The 13,511-nt window shown below is 50.0% G+C and overlaps 6 protein-coding genes across 6 annotated transcripts; 1 reads left to right on the forward strand and 5 right to left on the reverse strand.

The window, feature by feature from the left end:
- Positions 1 to 967: 967 nt before the first annotated feature.
- Positions 968 to 2,733, reverse strand: F9C07_2279547 (putative Golgi transport complex component Cog5). The gene has a single exon (XM_041284052.2). The coding sequence runs from the start codon at positions 2,396 to 2,398 to the stop codon at positions 1,025 to 1,027; it is 1,374 nt and encodes a 457-aa protein (XP_041140701.1). The 5' UTR covers positions 2,399 to 2,733; the 3' UTR covers positions 968 to 1,024.
- Positions 2,734 to 3,778: 1,045 nt separating this feature from the next.
- F9C07_1280 (uncharacterized protein) lies at positions 3,779 to 4,595 on the reverse strand (the record flags this gene model as incomplete). The annotated part of the gene is made up of 2 exons (XM_071507897.1): positions 3,779 to 4,158; positions 4,250 to 4,595. The coding sequence occupies 2 exons, from the start codon at positions 4,593 to 4,595 to the stop codon at positions 3,779 to 3,781; spliced, it is 726 nt and encodes a 241-aa protein (XP_071365818.1).
- A 276-nt stretch (positions 4,596 to 4,871) lies between these two features.
- F9C07_1089479 (class II aldolase/adducin domain protein) lies at positions 4,872 to 6,634 on the reverse strand. The gene is made up of 5 exons (XM_071507514.1): positions 6,024 to 6,634; positions 5,699 to 5,959; positions 5,502 to 5,634; positions 5,276 to 5,444; positions 4,872 to 5,222 (listed from the first exon to the last, which is right to left on the reverse strand). Exons 1-5 carry the CDS (start codon positions 6,301 to 6,303, stop codon positions 5,148 to 5,150), a joined length of 918 nt encoding a protein of 305 aa, XP_071365819.1. The 5' UTR covers positions 6,304 to 6,634; the 3' UTR covers positions 4,872 to 5,147.
- A 331-nt stretch (positions 6,635 to 6,965) lies between these two features.
- On the reverse strand, positions 6,966 to 7,653 carry F9C07_1282 (integral membrane protein S linking to the trans Golgi network-domain-containing protein; the record flags this gene model as incomplete). The annotated part of the gene is made up of 2 exons (XM_041288295.1): positions 6,966 to 7,347; positions 7,409 to 7,653. The coding sequence occupies 2 exons, from the start codon at positions 7,651 to 7,653 to the stop codon at positions 6,966 to 6,968; spliced, it is 627 nt and encodes a 208-aa protein (XP_041140698.1).
- A 491-nt stretch (positions 7,654 to 8,144) lies between these two features.
- On the forward strand, positions 8,145 to 8,630 carry F9C07_1283 (cytochrome oxidase c subunit VIb-domain-containing protein; the record flags this gene model as incomplete). The annotated part of the gene is made up of 2 exons (XM_041288292.1): positions 8,145 to 8,369; positions 8,508 to 8,630. The coding sequence occupies 2 exons, from the start codon at positions 8,145 to 8,147 to the stop codon at positions 8,628 to 8,630; spliced, it is 348 nt and encodes a 115-aa protein (XP_041140697.1).
- Positions 8,631 to 9,271: 641 nt separating this feature from the next.
- On the reverse strand, positions 9,272 to 12,227 carry F9C07_1284 (putative arginine/serine-rich splicing factor; the record flags this gene model as incomplete). The annotated part of the gene is made up of 5 exons (XM_041288287.1): positions 9,272 to 9,813; positions 9,880 to 10,100; positions 10,157 to 10,643; positions 10,703 to 10,882; positions 10,955 to 12,227. The coding sequence occupies 5 exons, from the start codon at positions 12,225 to 12,227 to the stop codon at positions 9,272 to 9,274; spliced, it is 2,703 nt and encodes a 900-aa protein (XP_041140696.1).
- Positions 12,228 to 13,511: the final 1,284 nt, after the last annotated feature.

The raw sequence follows: 13,511 nt of genomic DNA on the forward strand, positions 1-13,511 counted from the left end.
AAGTCGCGGGACACACCGTACTAGCAGTTTGTACCTGATTGATTAATTAACTCTACTAATGATCCCGGGTCTTACGTCTACACAACCCCAGATGAGACACCCCAAGACAATGTCTTGACGTCGTCCAATTCAGGAAAGATCATGGGTCAATCAGGCCACGGTCTATACGAACCGGACCTGAGCAAAGAATGTTTCCAGTCCCATAAAGTTTCAGATACGGACCCAGTGCGCCCTCAGCTCCTCCATCTAGTTCCAGGCACCACGCGGGACCATCTCCAATATGACTACTAATCCACTGGTACCTACCTGTCCCTCTTCTCCATACACTTAACCCAGAAGACCCCAGTCACGCAATCTTAACAACAAATAAAATAATCTACTATGATGTGGCAGCCGACCTGACTCATGATCATGCAAATCATCCTGCATCAACTCATCTGCACCCATCGACACATGTGGCAAAAATGCGGCGTAGCGCCCGAGACTAGCCGCTGGACAATTCACCAAAAAGCATTCGTTGGCAATCCCATCTTCTGCTGACGGATGCGTTGGATGGATTGCGAATCGCTGAGGCTGACAAACTGTACAGACATAGGCTGGGTTGTCCCTTGCTGTTTTCTTACACATCTTTATTTTATGGTTACAATTCTGCCGATCTTCGTTTTTATGCCGATGCCCCCGTTTGAACTTTGATCAGCTGATGCTTAGTTATTATGTGTACCTGAATTTTCTGGTTGGCAGACTGGGGGAATATCACATGTGAAATGTCAATCTATTTGTCTGTGCTTATGTCCTGGTTTGTGCCATGACTGGGGCGTCAGATGTACGCGTTTGCTTTTGCGGTTTTGGCTTTTTGTTGAGAGCCTATCAGGATGGTTTTGACTTGGGGTATAGATGTATGTTATTTTATGTATGTACATACGCTAGGAGGTTAAGTATATATGTACAACCGCTGTTCTGGGTGTATTGTAGATTTTTATCTCGGATATTAAACTATTTTGTTGGAAATTTTTCGGAGACAGTTTTACCTGTCTAGCACACTGGCCACGGCACTGACCATCACCGCTGCTTCTCGTTCCCAGTTTCCTTTCATTCCGGAGTCGGCTCCCATCCGTCCTTTGTCGGTCGATGCTGGGAGTTGAGATCCCCGGAGGACACACTCTTTGATGTCCTTCTTAAGGCGGTCCCGGTTAGATCGGAGGGTCCTTGCCGAGACGCCGCCACGGTTGACAATCTCCTGGACGCGCGAAGTGAGAGACGAGGCGAGGGAGCGCCAGAAGTGCGATGGGAGGGACGATGCGTCGAGGGCGTTGAGCAGCGGTTGCAGAAGGTTATTCTTACTACCACCTTGTGACTGGGTCTCGGGGGTAGGTGCTGGGGGAAAGAGCGGATGTGATGGCGGTCGAAGGCTGGCAAGGATAGATTCCAGCGCAAAGAGATCCTGGCATTTGGCCGAGATCTCAACGAGGGTTTTGTCGAGCGTGGGCAGCATGGACAGGGACCGGGATAGGGCGTTCAGGGACGACATGATGGCCGTGTGCATGTAGCCTTGCAGTGTGGAGAGGAGGAGCTCGGGTTGGAAGTCCGATGCCGAAGATAGGTCCTTGGGGATTGGCGAGAGGAGGTACAAGATTGTGGTGGCGGAGCTGAGTCGGGCTCTTGCATCGCCAGCTTGTTTGTAGCCTGACTGGGCGGACATGGTGAAACGATTGATCGCCTGCTGCGCTCTCGACTTCACCATGTTTTCGGCGGGAATGAGCAGTTCACTCCGTAGCGTCCGGATGACCTTGACTTTTTCTAATCCGTGGCCTTCCTCTCCTGGTCCCGTGGCCGTGAACATCCGACGGAGACTCACGATCGTAGACGCAGCGCGTTCCAGAGCGCGGTAATCGTCTCTACCCGGCGAGGGAGACGCCGTTCCATCGGCGAGGCCACCACGCCCGGTAACCTCAGCAAGCTGGCCCTCCAGCTGTCTGCCGAGAGTGAGACAGCGCGCAACTGCTCTTGCGAGCCGCACGGTAGCGAGCGACTTCTCTGTGGCTATCCTCACCTCGTCGGCGGCTTCCCACTTCCGTAGAACCTCTTTCTCCAGCCGCTGGTACCCCTGGGTCACGGAGGAGACCTGTTCCTCGGCTTCCTTGAGGATGTGGTCTGCCGCAGCGGTTTGATCCCGCGTGTGCGTCAGCAAGGGGAGGGCTGATTTGGTGGTCAGCGTATGAATGTGAGTGTCGATCTCTTGTAGATCGAAGAGAACCCGTGACAACGGGGTTGACAGATCTAGCGGTGTATCTGTTGCATTGTTGGTGGCTACGACCAATGAATTGGCAAAAGAGGCGGGAGAGAAGTCCGGGTCCAAGAAGGCCTCATAGTCAATGTATGACGGTTCGCCTTCAGCCATGATTGTGTCCGATTAGGTCCACGTAGCTTGTATTCCTCCAAGGTAATAACTGTCGTCAAGGTCGATCCAATATAAGACCAGACAGGAAATATGCAGATTAGGTAGACAAAAGCTAATAGCGAGCTTGGGTATCGTATTAAATAAAGATTGACTGGGTAAAACAGCGTGTTTTCTCCAAACCACTTTTACACAGCAGAGACTCAATACAGTAGGCTATCCATGCGACAAAATTAATAAACCGGAGCCTCTAAACCCGGTCATAGTCGACCAATTGCTTGTGGAGAGGATCGAGTATGTGATGTTGCTGATCCGCTCGGAGGTCTATTCATGCCATGTGTCGGGACTATGCCTCTTTGGTCGCGGATTAGTCAGCCGTGTATATAGTTCTGTCTCCAGGATGTTGTCTTCTATAACGGAACTAGGGTAACATAGATATATAAATGTATGTATATCAAGAATCCTGATTAACTTGTTTTGATTATGTCGATCTGTGAATTACTGGGTCTTGGGGAAGCAATCATGATTGTTCAGATAGGAACATATGGTATTCGGGATATAATATATTTTTCGACCAAACCATCAACATGCTCAATTCGTACTTGTACATCTCAAATTTGCCTTGGGCTTGCTGGGACCTTTACAGTAAATCCCGTACAAGGTAACATGTGTCCATGTATCAAAAGATGCTGTATAGGGCTGATCCACCACATACTTAAGCTTCGAAACAGATCTATTCGATTGCAAGAACCATCTCCAACTGACCTAAAGGCTTTATTTACATGAGAAACTTCCTAATATGCACGATAGCGTCACTGACTAGGACAGCACGGATATACAAATGCACACATGCTACATCTATAGCGCAGAAAATTGTCGTTTAATATGGATGAGCATCGAAAATACATTTCGATGTGCACGTTTTATTTATACTAGTTCCCTAGCATGTTTGATCTATGTAAGTGATGCAAGGGCCATGGAGCATGAAGCATGATTGAGCACGCCCTGTAGTCTGATACAATGTAAATGTAATATAAACATTTCTACATAATATATCTGACATTGTAGTACTAAGAGCTATCTGCAGTCACTCTTTAGCTCCCCCCTATATACTTACCTCAGTGTTCCTACATTCTAGCCCACACCCCTAAAGATATAGTATCAATGATATTGTGGCGACGAAGTGCTCCTATCATGAACAAGTATAAATCTAGGAGATCGCACCCCAGACAGAAATTAAGTCAAACGCGACATCAGCGCGTAAAGCAGAAAAGTGATATCAGACCAAACCCCAAACCACTTTAAGAAATAAATATACACATTACGTATAAGAATATATGAAAGATTTATAATCACACCGAATGAATGCCATTCTCCCACCCGTCACCGGCCTGGGAGCTGTGCCGGTAACTCGTGAACTGGAGCATTAGGCCGACTCTCCAGCTCATATCGGTATCCCTGCCCATCCACTTCGACGGGCTGACTTGACACGTATTTGTAATCATGAATCGGCGTGTTCCCGTCTTGTAAAGCCGCTGGCTGGGGCCGTGACCGGCGCCTCATGAATAGCCAAACAAAGGCTGCAATGAGGGCTACACCGGCGACGCCGCCGATGACACCACCTGCAACTGCACCCTTATCTACACCTGACGACGACGACGGGGAGGATGTCTGAGTAGCTGCCGCGGAGGTAGTTGTAGCTGATGTTGCTGTGGATATTGAGGATATTCCAGAGGTTGTAGATGTTGATAAAGGTAGTGCTACTGTTTCGGGGATTGATTAGCATTGAGATACACCCTAGCATCCACATATAATAGACAGATACGTAATATGATGTGTGTACAAAAAACGTACCAGTCCCTGAAGAGATGACCTCTAGCCTTGTATCCTGATCACCAAATGAGTAACCCGTGCCGGCACAACCATCATATTGTCCTGCCAGCGCGAATCCTATCGTGTCGTGTGGACAGCAAAAGTACCCTCCATTGTCATACAGATCCCATGTTGCATTCGCACACCTCGGTTCCTGCACCAACGACTCTGTGCAATTTTTACCGGCTGGGCAACAATCGATGTTGTAGGCGTGAGGGCAGAATGTACCTCCCGGGCAGCAGCCGCGAAACCCGCCGACTGTTTCACCACAGTCAGTCTCGGTTCGAAGGCAGGATCCGTTCTTACGGACAGCGAAGCCGGTAGTCATCTTGGTCCTTTTCCTTGTTTACGGGGGTAAGGAATGTATGTCGGTGGGATAAGAGTAAGCGAAGTAAATCGGGGAACGAAGAAAAAGGAAATGAGTGGCACCAATAGTGTCCTTGCGGCCCAGTTTTCGGCGGAGAACCCACATTATGTGATAGTAAGCAATGACATCTATCATTGGCAGAGTGGTATCGTGCCAATGGTCCAAGGGATGAATATATTAAGATCTTCTAGGGAGTCTAAGGGTTCAGCGACCAAGTCACCAACTTACGCTAGTGACCTGGTCCCTGAGAGGACGGGGCTGTCGGCACTAAGAGATTCCTCGGTGGATGTGTTTTGGGGGCCTTTGTTTCAATTGGGCAGTGATTATCATGATCAATGCGTGGATTACAAATTGAATGGTTTTAGGGCAGGGCCCAGAGGCTAGTGATGGGGGCCGTTTCAGTCACAGTCAATCTCGGTAGAGGAATCTAGGGGACTTTCTTATGAACAGGTTCGTAGCCTCAAGTAACTATCTTGGAGGATGTTGCTCATCGCTATATCATTTCCCCTCCCATCACAGAAGCACCTGCCCGTTTGTCTCCTCCACGATGAGGTCGAACTCAGGTTGGAATTCGGTATAGAAATGGTGCTGTCATGGTCAGTACATGCTCTTTCCAAGTTGTCGCAACAAGAGAGCCATACCGGAGTCTGGACTGCATTGGCCGTGTACTGAGCCACTTCATCATTGATAATCTTCTTCGGTACCCCATTGGCAGCGGCCGCTTCGGCCATCAGCTGAGAATGACACGCGTGATCCAAGCTGGAAAGGAGAAAGGCTGCTTCATCCACTGTGCGACCTACGGTTAACAAACTACGTACATCGTCAGCCGGAGTGTACAACAAAACGGGGAACAGAAGTAAGGGATACCCATGGTTCTGCAAGATGCATGCTATCTTGTCCTCCCCTAAAGCCTTCGCGATTTGCTGCCCCTCTTCCTGAGCCAATGCAATCCCACCGTGGTCAACATAAACACCTAGTTTTCCATAGAAGTTACACGCATCTACATGCGTCAGTCTCTGTTGCCATATAAGGGGATCCACACTATCTGCGGAAAGGCGTCGTACCTTGAGTGATCATCTCGATCCCCTTCCCAAATGCGCTCCACGTCTTCCCATAAACTCCATGCGTATGCGCAGCAGCAACAACATCCGGCCTGGCTTTATGGATCTCTGAATGGATCATGAATCCGGCCTCGTTAATGGGTGCCTGATTGCCTCCTTCTGTCACATAGCCATCTTGGTCGACAAGGACGAGATCGGAGGCTTTCATGGCAGAGAAATGCTTAGCGTAGGGGTTCATCCAGAAATGGTCTTCTAGAATAGGATCTGCGAGGCACTGTTAGTATAGTACTTGTGTCTCTACTAATACTGATATATAAGTAGCACTCGCCTCTCATGGAGATGTGCCCAGAAATGCCCTCGCCGTGTCCATGCTTTCCGAAGAAACGGAACGCGGCTGCCATGTGCTCTTTCATCCATTTGCGTTTCTCGTAGAGGTCTGTGAATGCTGGAATTCCTGGTAGTTTGATCGTCCCATTACGGTCGCCGCGGGCAGTTGCTTGGAAAACAGCGTCCTCGATTGCAGGCTTCACATTCATGTTACTGTAGTCTGCAGAGGCAACGACTACCTTCTGCTGGGTAGTATTTTCGGTTGCCGTTGAAGTTGACATATTAGCTTAGATATGTTTTCTAGGAGGGAAACAAAGTCGAAATCGATAGAGTAGCTACTACTGGAATCTCTAATCGAGACAATGCTGGGGATATTTATCTCCACCTTCCGGTCTTATCAGTTGAGGTGGAATGTGGCGCCCCCACATCCAGATAAATGAACCTCGAATCGTTTGGTTTTGATTGACGGGAAATGCCAATTCAGAGCGACTGCCATAGGCGCAGATCGCCGACCGTACGGACTTTTTGCCGACAAGAGCGAATGTTCGTGGAAGGCGCATTTTGGTCTTCCCTGGGTCACGATCGGGTAGATTTGATACTATCCAGTAGTAGTAAATACGACCTATATGATTTGTGACGATATGACGCCATCCCAAAAAGCCCTAAATATCCAATAACAGGATATTAAGTACCAATGTGCCTGCACAAGCCCAAAAATGTCGCCAGAACGTAAGACCACGGGATCAACACTTCAGCAAGACCGGAGGATGACACTCGAACCAGAACGCCATCTATACATGTGCCAACCAGCTAGGGTATACAAAAATTGTAAACATATAACAATCTGCATGCAAGTCGGGCATGCATCAACGTCAAAAAACACGAGAAAAAGTAAAAAAAGAAACGAGAAGAAAATACAATCCAAGAAAGACCTGAGGGAAAGCTATACTGCTTGCTCACCAACCCCCTTCATTTCAGCCATCTCATACTCGCCACCGTCACTCTGCAAGCCGCGTTCCCGGCCTCTTCCTCGGGACGGACTGCCTCTATCAACCGGCGGCTCAGATGAACTCCCAGATGACTGTCCAGCACCGCTACCAGCTATACCGCCAAAGCTGATCGGCCTGAGTTCCCGCCATTGGCAGGCCCAGATACCACCAAAGGTCATTAGAGAAGCGCTGGCAAACTGAAGACCCCACCAAAGCAAGTTGGAGGGGATAGAGTGGGTGTAAAGGGACGTTGCGAGAAGATGGAGGAAGTGGATAGTGAGTGCGAAGTCAGGAATGAGTTTAGACCGAACGACGAGGAGTAGAAGAAAGATTATCCTGTGAGAGTTTGGTTAGCGGCGCATCCTTTTCACGAGACCAAGGGAGGTCGGCAGCTCACCCCGCAAGACTATTCAACATCCACACCAATCCCAGCATCCATCCAATCGTAGTATCTCCCCTCAGCGAATCCCAACTCAGAACCAAATCTAGGGAGAACGGGGTGCCATAGACGACAGTGGTAAATAAGATCAGGGCCGTCGCGGAGGCATAATAGGCAAGCTGTAAGATAACAATCTTCCGGACGATCTTCAGCGGCGGAAGGTCTGTCCGAGCCCCCGCAGGAGGCCGTCGGCGCGGGGGCATGAAATATGTGGTAACTTTTGCACACTGATTATAAAATCCAAGGGATATTTCACCGTGAGAAGGACAGGTGGGATGGTGAGCTCTGGCCCGCGGAAAGACCGAGCATATACCCGATGCCTTCCTTCACTTGAGGTTCTTCCCTCGCTATTGAGGGACAGCGGGTGGATAAGAGAATCGCGTCGCAGATAGATTAAGACCGTAAAGAGAAAGCGATGGTCTGTTGGGACATCGTCCGATGGGGAACTGAAGAAGTTGGTTCCAGTTTACTGTGGCGCCACGAGCAGAGCCGCTAAGCCTGGCAGAAAGGGACCGCAGATCATGCCGAACGGGAAGCACATCTCTTAACTACGTCCTAATATATTTACTTCTTTGCGACGGTACCGTTCAGCCTACCTTGTTACTACTGCGCTTCATATTCGGTTCTTGATTCCAGTACCTGCCTCGCATCCCTTTACCTTCCAACCGTCACTCGCATCAAACCCCTAATTACAATGGGCTGGCTACCCTGGTCCTCCGACTCGAAGAACACCGCTTCCGATGGAGGCCGCATAGCCCCCGATCGGTCCTCTCGACAAAAGTGCTGGGAGGGTCGCGACCTGTTTTTCTCTTGCTTAGACGACAATAATATCCTGGACGCAATCAAGGAGGATAAGGAAGCGCGACGAAAATGCGGGAAAGAAATTGCGGAGTTTGAGTCGGCTTGTTCAAAGGCTTGGGTATGTGCTCTACCTTAATGAGGGGTCGGTAGACGTGACTCGACTCTCTCTCTAGCTACTCCAATCGTCGTCCCTTATAGCGATCCGCGGCTCGCATTGACTATATACTTTACGATCGCTAACGATCAAACACAACAGGTCAAATATTTTAAGGAAAAGCGGGTAATGGAATACAACCGAGATAAGACAATTGAGCGGATCAAGAAGGAGGATGCAGCAAAGGTTCAGGACTTGAAGGCACAGGGATGGAACCCTCGGTAAAATGGTTAGCCACTATGTTGGGAGGAAAAGCACAGGGAGAGAACGGGAGGGATTGATTTCAAGCCAAAAGGCTCTGTACTACATACTACTACTTATCAAAAGCTATGCCACTCCAATCTTAATAATGTCCCGTGCCCGCATGGCTCGATGCTGTCCTGGGCCTTTACATATGCTCTACTTAATATCGGCTACCGAGAAAACCTCTTTAGGTCTACATCACATACTCAATGTTAGTATTATTTGTTTTTGTCATTACTCCAGCTGACCGCTATGCGCCCTAGTGTATCACAAGTAACCGTCGGAGAAAACCGTATAATAAACACCGCGACATAGATAAGACACCATATTCCCATGAAGATCTATTGTCCAGGTGTCCGGAGATTATAAGAATAGAAAAGAAAAAGAAAACCATTGCACTCCTGTCGCAGTTACAGCGTAATAACCGAAGGAAAACGTAAATCAAAATTCGACAACCAGGCCATATGATCGTTTCCGATGGCTGAAACCCCATGCCTTAAGAAATACCTCAACCGATCGATCAAATTAACGCCATGCCCCATGATATTCTGTAAAAGACGACAGAGCCCCGGAGAAGATACGTCAACGAACAAAAGTAGGAAAGAAAGAAGACGAGTCATAAATCATTGCTTCCATTTGCCCAGCTGATTCATGATGTTCTGTACATGAGGGCCAACGGTTGCCTGATTTTGCGCCTGCTGTCCTCCCAAGCCCTTGGCTAGCAGTGATATCAAGTTGGGATCAGACACCACTGGAGCATTAGGTGCTTGGATGGGGAACGGTTGCGGAGGAAGAGGGTGTTGTGGGTTGGCGGGAACAGGCTGTCGTGTGGCTGCACTCAAAAGACTGGCGAGATCAGCACCTGCATTGGGAGTTGACGCTGTGGTAGAAAATGGCTGTTGCGCAGTTGGGACGGCTGATTGCCGCTGCTGGAGCGCACCCAAAAGAGACTGTAGAGTAGGTCCGTCGAGGGACGTGATTAGGTTGGCGATGTTGGGGGGATTAGAAAGAGCTGGCAATGGGGCCTGCGGCATAGGCGGAGCCGCCAGGGGAGGAACCCCAAAGGCTGGGTTGGGAGGGAATGGAGTAGGAGGTGCGCCGCGCTGTACTGACTGCGCGTGGAAGACGATCTCAGCGGCAATATTCGGCTCAACATCGGGATACTCTGACGAACTATTAGCAGGCTAGGCCTTCGTAGACAGACAGGTTGGATAGAAAGTGCAACACTTACCATTGAATCGAACGTTGTCTGCACCCCCGCTTCGATCAAATACCTGCAGGGGAATCTTTCTGGAGAACTGGTTTGGACGGGCGAGCCTCACCACCGCGAGCACACCTTCGCTGATCTGCCGTTGAACGGCCGCATTCAGTGGAATTCGAGGACCCAACACCAAAACATCAACTCGAAGACCTCTATTGCGGAATGCATTTTCCACATGGAAAATAAAGTTTCTAGCAACCTGTATTAGCAAGAGCTATATCGCGAACTATTAGAACGCAAGACTAACCGGTCAACCTCCTCCAAGACGAGAATTTGCACCTCCGGGACATCTCTTGGGGCCCGCCTGGGCACTGGCAACTCTACATCACCTTCATACCCGCGGGCCCGTGGGCTGGGGCTGCGGTATCTTCGGTCCCTTGCGTAGGGGGACCGGGACCGGCGTCGTTCCCGTCGATCGTAACGTTCTGGGGTTCTATCCCGAGACCGGTACCCGTCCCTTCCGCGGAAGCCACGAGGGGACGGGGATCGAGGGGGAGGCCGATAGTCATCGCGCCTACGGTGAGTAGGTTCATCTCTGAAATCGCTGAATGGAACTCTCGGAGATTCGTATGGTCGGTCGTAGCGATCCGTAGGAGCTCTAGGGTTGCGACTGCTCGGCGGCCCCCCTCTGCTGTATTCGGGAGACCTCGAGCGCCTAGCCGGTGGAGCGCGGGAAGGTTCTGCGGGAGCTGGGCCTGGCCTCGTATTTCTCTGTGGCTTGGATATCTCAAGGTCTGAGAGGTTCCATTAGTCTGACCGAGAAATTTCGTATGCCTGGATGTCCGACACTTACGAACTTTGCGCCCCCTCACCACAGCTCCTTGCTCTACGTCGAGCGCTTGCTTGCAGGCTGGGGCCTCCAGAAATTGTATAAAGCCGTACGCCTGCTTGATAGATATCTGCGCTAACTTCCCGTACTTATGAAAGATATGAAACAGATCTCGCTTGGTCACTCGTTCTGTTGGAAGGTTGCCTGTTATTGTTGGGAACACGAGACGTTAGTTACACCACTGCCAGGGTCCTAAATAGGATTTGCAATACTAACCAACGAATAATCTGGAGCCTGCTGGGAAACGATCCCAGAGCCCTTCTGTGACATATACCCTCTCATCATGTAGAAACTCGTCATATTTCTTTTGTACATCTGGTCCCCAAGGGGCATCATCATCGGTGCTTTTAGATTGCCGAACCTGCTGTTTATCAACGCGCCCAGCCTTAATGGATACTGGGGACGAAGGTGCCTGCGCTTCCGCCGTGGCCGGCGGGGATTGCTGGAAACTAGCCACGGGAGGAGGGGGTAGGCTACTGACGCCCGAGGTGGTCCCTGGAGCGCCGGCACCTGCCAGGGGAGGGAGTGCGGGGTTAGACTGGTAATTACTTTGCTGGGCAGAGTAGGAGGGTTGGGCGTTAGACGCATTAGGGGGGAGCTGATGATACGAGCGGATATCATCGCTGGGGTTATAGTTGGGATGGATGGAAGGCTTCTCTTGGGGTGGGGGACGAGGAGGCAAGCCCAGGGAAGATTGGAGAGCTTCATCAGTTGCTTGAGGGTCCGCAGAGGCATCCCCGGAAGGGACGGCCTGAGATACTGCAGGGGCAGAAGGAGCGGCAGTGGAGGAAGGGGGAAGATTATCGAGGAGGTTCTGGAAATCCACACCATCCTCACCAGTGTTATGTGGCTTGTTGCGGGTGTCTAAGCGATCCTGTGGAGCCGACGAAGCTGCCCAGGAGGAGGCTGCATGATCTATTTCGCTCGCAATGGGAATGCTCTGAGAAGCATGGGGAGCAGAGGGAGGGAGATCGGGGAAAGGGTGATGAGGTATAAGGGTGGCGGGATCTGATGTAGGAACAGTGGTTAGAAATGAGTTTGGTTCGGAGCCCTGCGCAGCAGAGGTGGTCGCAGTGGCCATGGAAGGAACATATGCAGATTGGTCTGATGGTAGTGACGCATGGGAAGACGCAGCCGCGTTCTTGTTCATCGAACCATCGTCCGCCTGAAATGCACCAGAGTGGTGGTAGCTACCTTGAGTTTGAGTTTGGAATTGTCCTGAAGCCTGCACAGAGCCATATTTTCCTTGCACATCCCCAGACCCAGCATAATGGGCATATTGGGATGGCAGATCAGTATGCAGCTGGGCGCGGTGTTCAACAGCAGACTCGGACTTCTCATAAGTCGAAGTATCGTTGAAGATGGGGTCCATTTGATTCTGAAGCACCGGGATATTTGCTGGTTCCGCGATGTGTAGCGGACGAGGGCTCTCGGGAGTCAGGGTCTTGCCTCGAAAGTGAAGAGCTTCATCTGGGGAACTGGGCGTCATGTAGACCAAGGTATGAAGAATTGATTCATCTACAAAACCACGCGAAAAGACGGTCCCAAGAGCCACAGGGGATTAGGGATTTTCCAAAATCGACCAAGCTAAGGTGGGGCTAATCTTGGGAAAAAAAAGAACCGGGCCGTTTGGGAGCTCCGGTGGGCGGTAAAGGGAGGATAGAGATGGAAAATCAATGAGAGGATGGAGAAGCACCACGAGGAGGGAGGAAGAGGAACTGGCTGTTTGATCTGTTTGACGAATAGTAAAACCAAGCAGACGGACACTCCCAATAAGCACGAGACAGACAGAAGGCAGGGAGGAGAAGCCGAGCGAGGCCGATAAGGAATAATAATGATAAAATAACAAGGATAAGGCCCGGGTAGGTATATAAAACAAGGCAGTGAGGGAAAAACAAAAGCTCGGACGTATGTAATGGAAAGATCTAGTAAGTATTGAAATGACAATCCGAGGGGTAAGCCCAGCGCTATGGTGAGCAGATGAGAGAAGGATTCTCCCGTCAATCCTTGATAATTAGTCAACAATAGTACTATTAGACGACGCCAGAATTAGTAGACGGGGGAGTTGTTTGGTAGTGTTGTAGTAGTTAGTACTTCGGTAGGGAGGGGAGGGGGATCGGAGGGGCGTGGTGGGAACGAGGGCAAGTGACTCGAAAAAAAAAAAACAAAGCTAATGTACTCCGGGAGGGGTGACCAGGGTAACTGGTGAAGATCCTTCTTTTAGTTGAAATCGCACGCACACACAAAATACATTAATTAGTTCGAAATGGGGGTCGAGGAGTGTGGGAGGAAAAAAGAGAAAAAAAAAATCCGCATGGCGAGAGAGACGATGGAAGATTTTCCATGTTGTAAAGTTACGGTTTGCGCACGTCAGCTTTACAATGCTGCACAAACTTTACGCGCCTTTCCCCATCGGGTAGGGCGTTAGCGCGCAAGGTCTCCTCATGCCGATGGTATGACTGGATGATTCGATTGCCAGCCAGTCTTAGTGGCGGGTCAAGTCATGCTCTCGATGATTTCCCCTGGAACTGCTCGAAAGTTCCTTCATCATTCGTCAAAAGAGTTATTCTTAGAGTCAGGTCCAGACCCTGGTAAGACCGGAGTATCTCCGTCTATACTATAGCTGAATTGAGCAATCGACACTTGTCAACATTTCTTGTTCCCCATTTCTCCGAATTTCTATGTACCTGAAAGGTACCCAAGTCATACAGAAGAACGGATTACCTAAAAATATTGAACTCCCAACCGAATTACCACTCAGTGAGCACCATCT

The sequence above is a fragment of the Aspergillus flavus genome, chromosome 1 (genome assembly GCF_009017415.1).
Source record: "Aspergillus flavus chromosome 1, complete sequence".
In the NCBI taxonomy this organism is placed as follows: domain Eukaryota; kingdom Fungi; phylum Ascomycota; class Eurotiomycetes; order Eurotiales; family Aspergillaceae; genus Aspergillus; species Aspergillus flavus.

Bases quoted from the DNA above. Each gene is read 5' to 3' on its own strand.
- F9C07_2279547 (XM_041284052.2), bottom strand. From the start codon at position 2,398: ATGGCTGAAGGCGAACCGTCATACATTGACTATGAGGCCTTCTTGGAC.
- F9C07_1089479 (XM_071507514.1), bottom strand. From the start codon at position 6,303: ATGTCAACTTCAACGGCAACCGAAAATACTACCCAGCAGAAGGTAGTC. The intron at 5,960-6,023 runs GCGAGTGCTACT...AGTGCCTCGCAG, and splicing joins TGGGCACATCTCCATGAGAG to ATCCTATTCTAGAAGACCAT. The intron at 5,223-5,275 runs GTATGGCTCTCT...TGACCATGACAG, and splicing joins CCAATGCAGTCCAGACTCCG to CACCATTTCTATACCGAATT.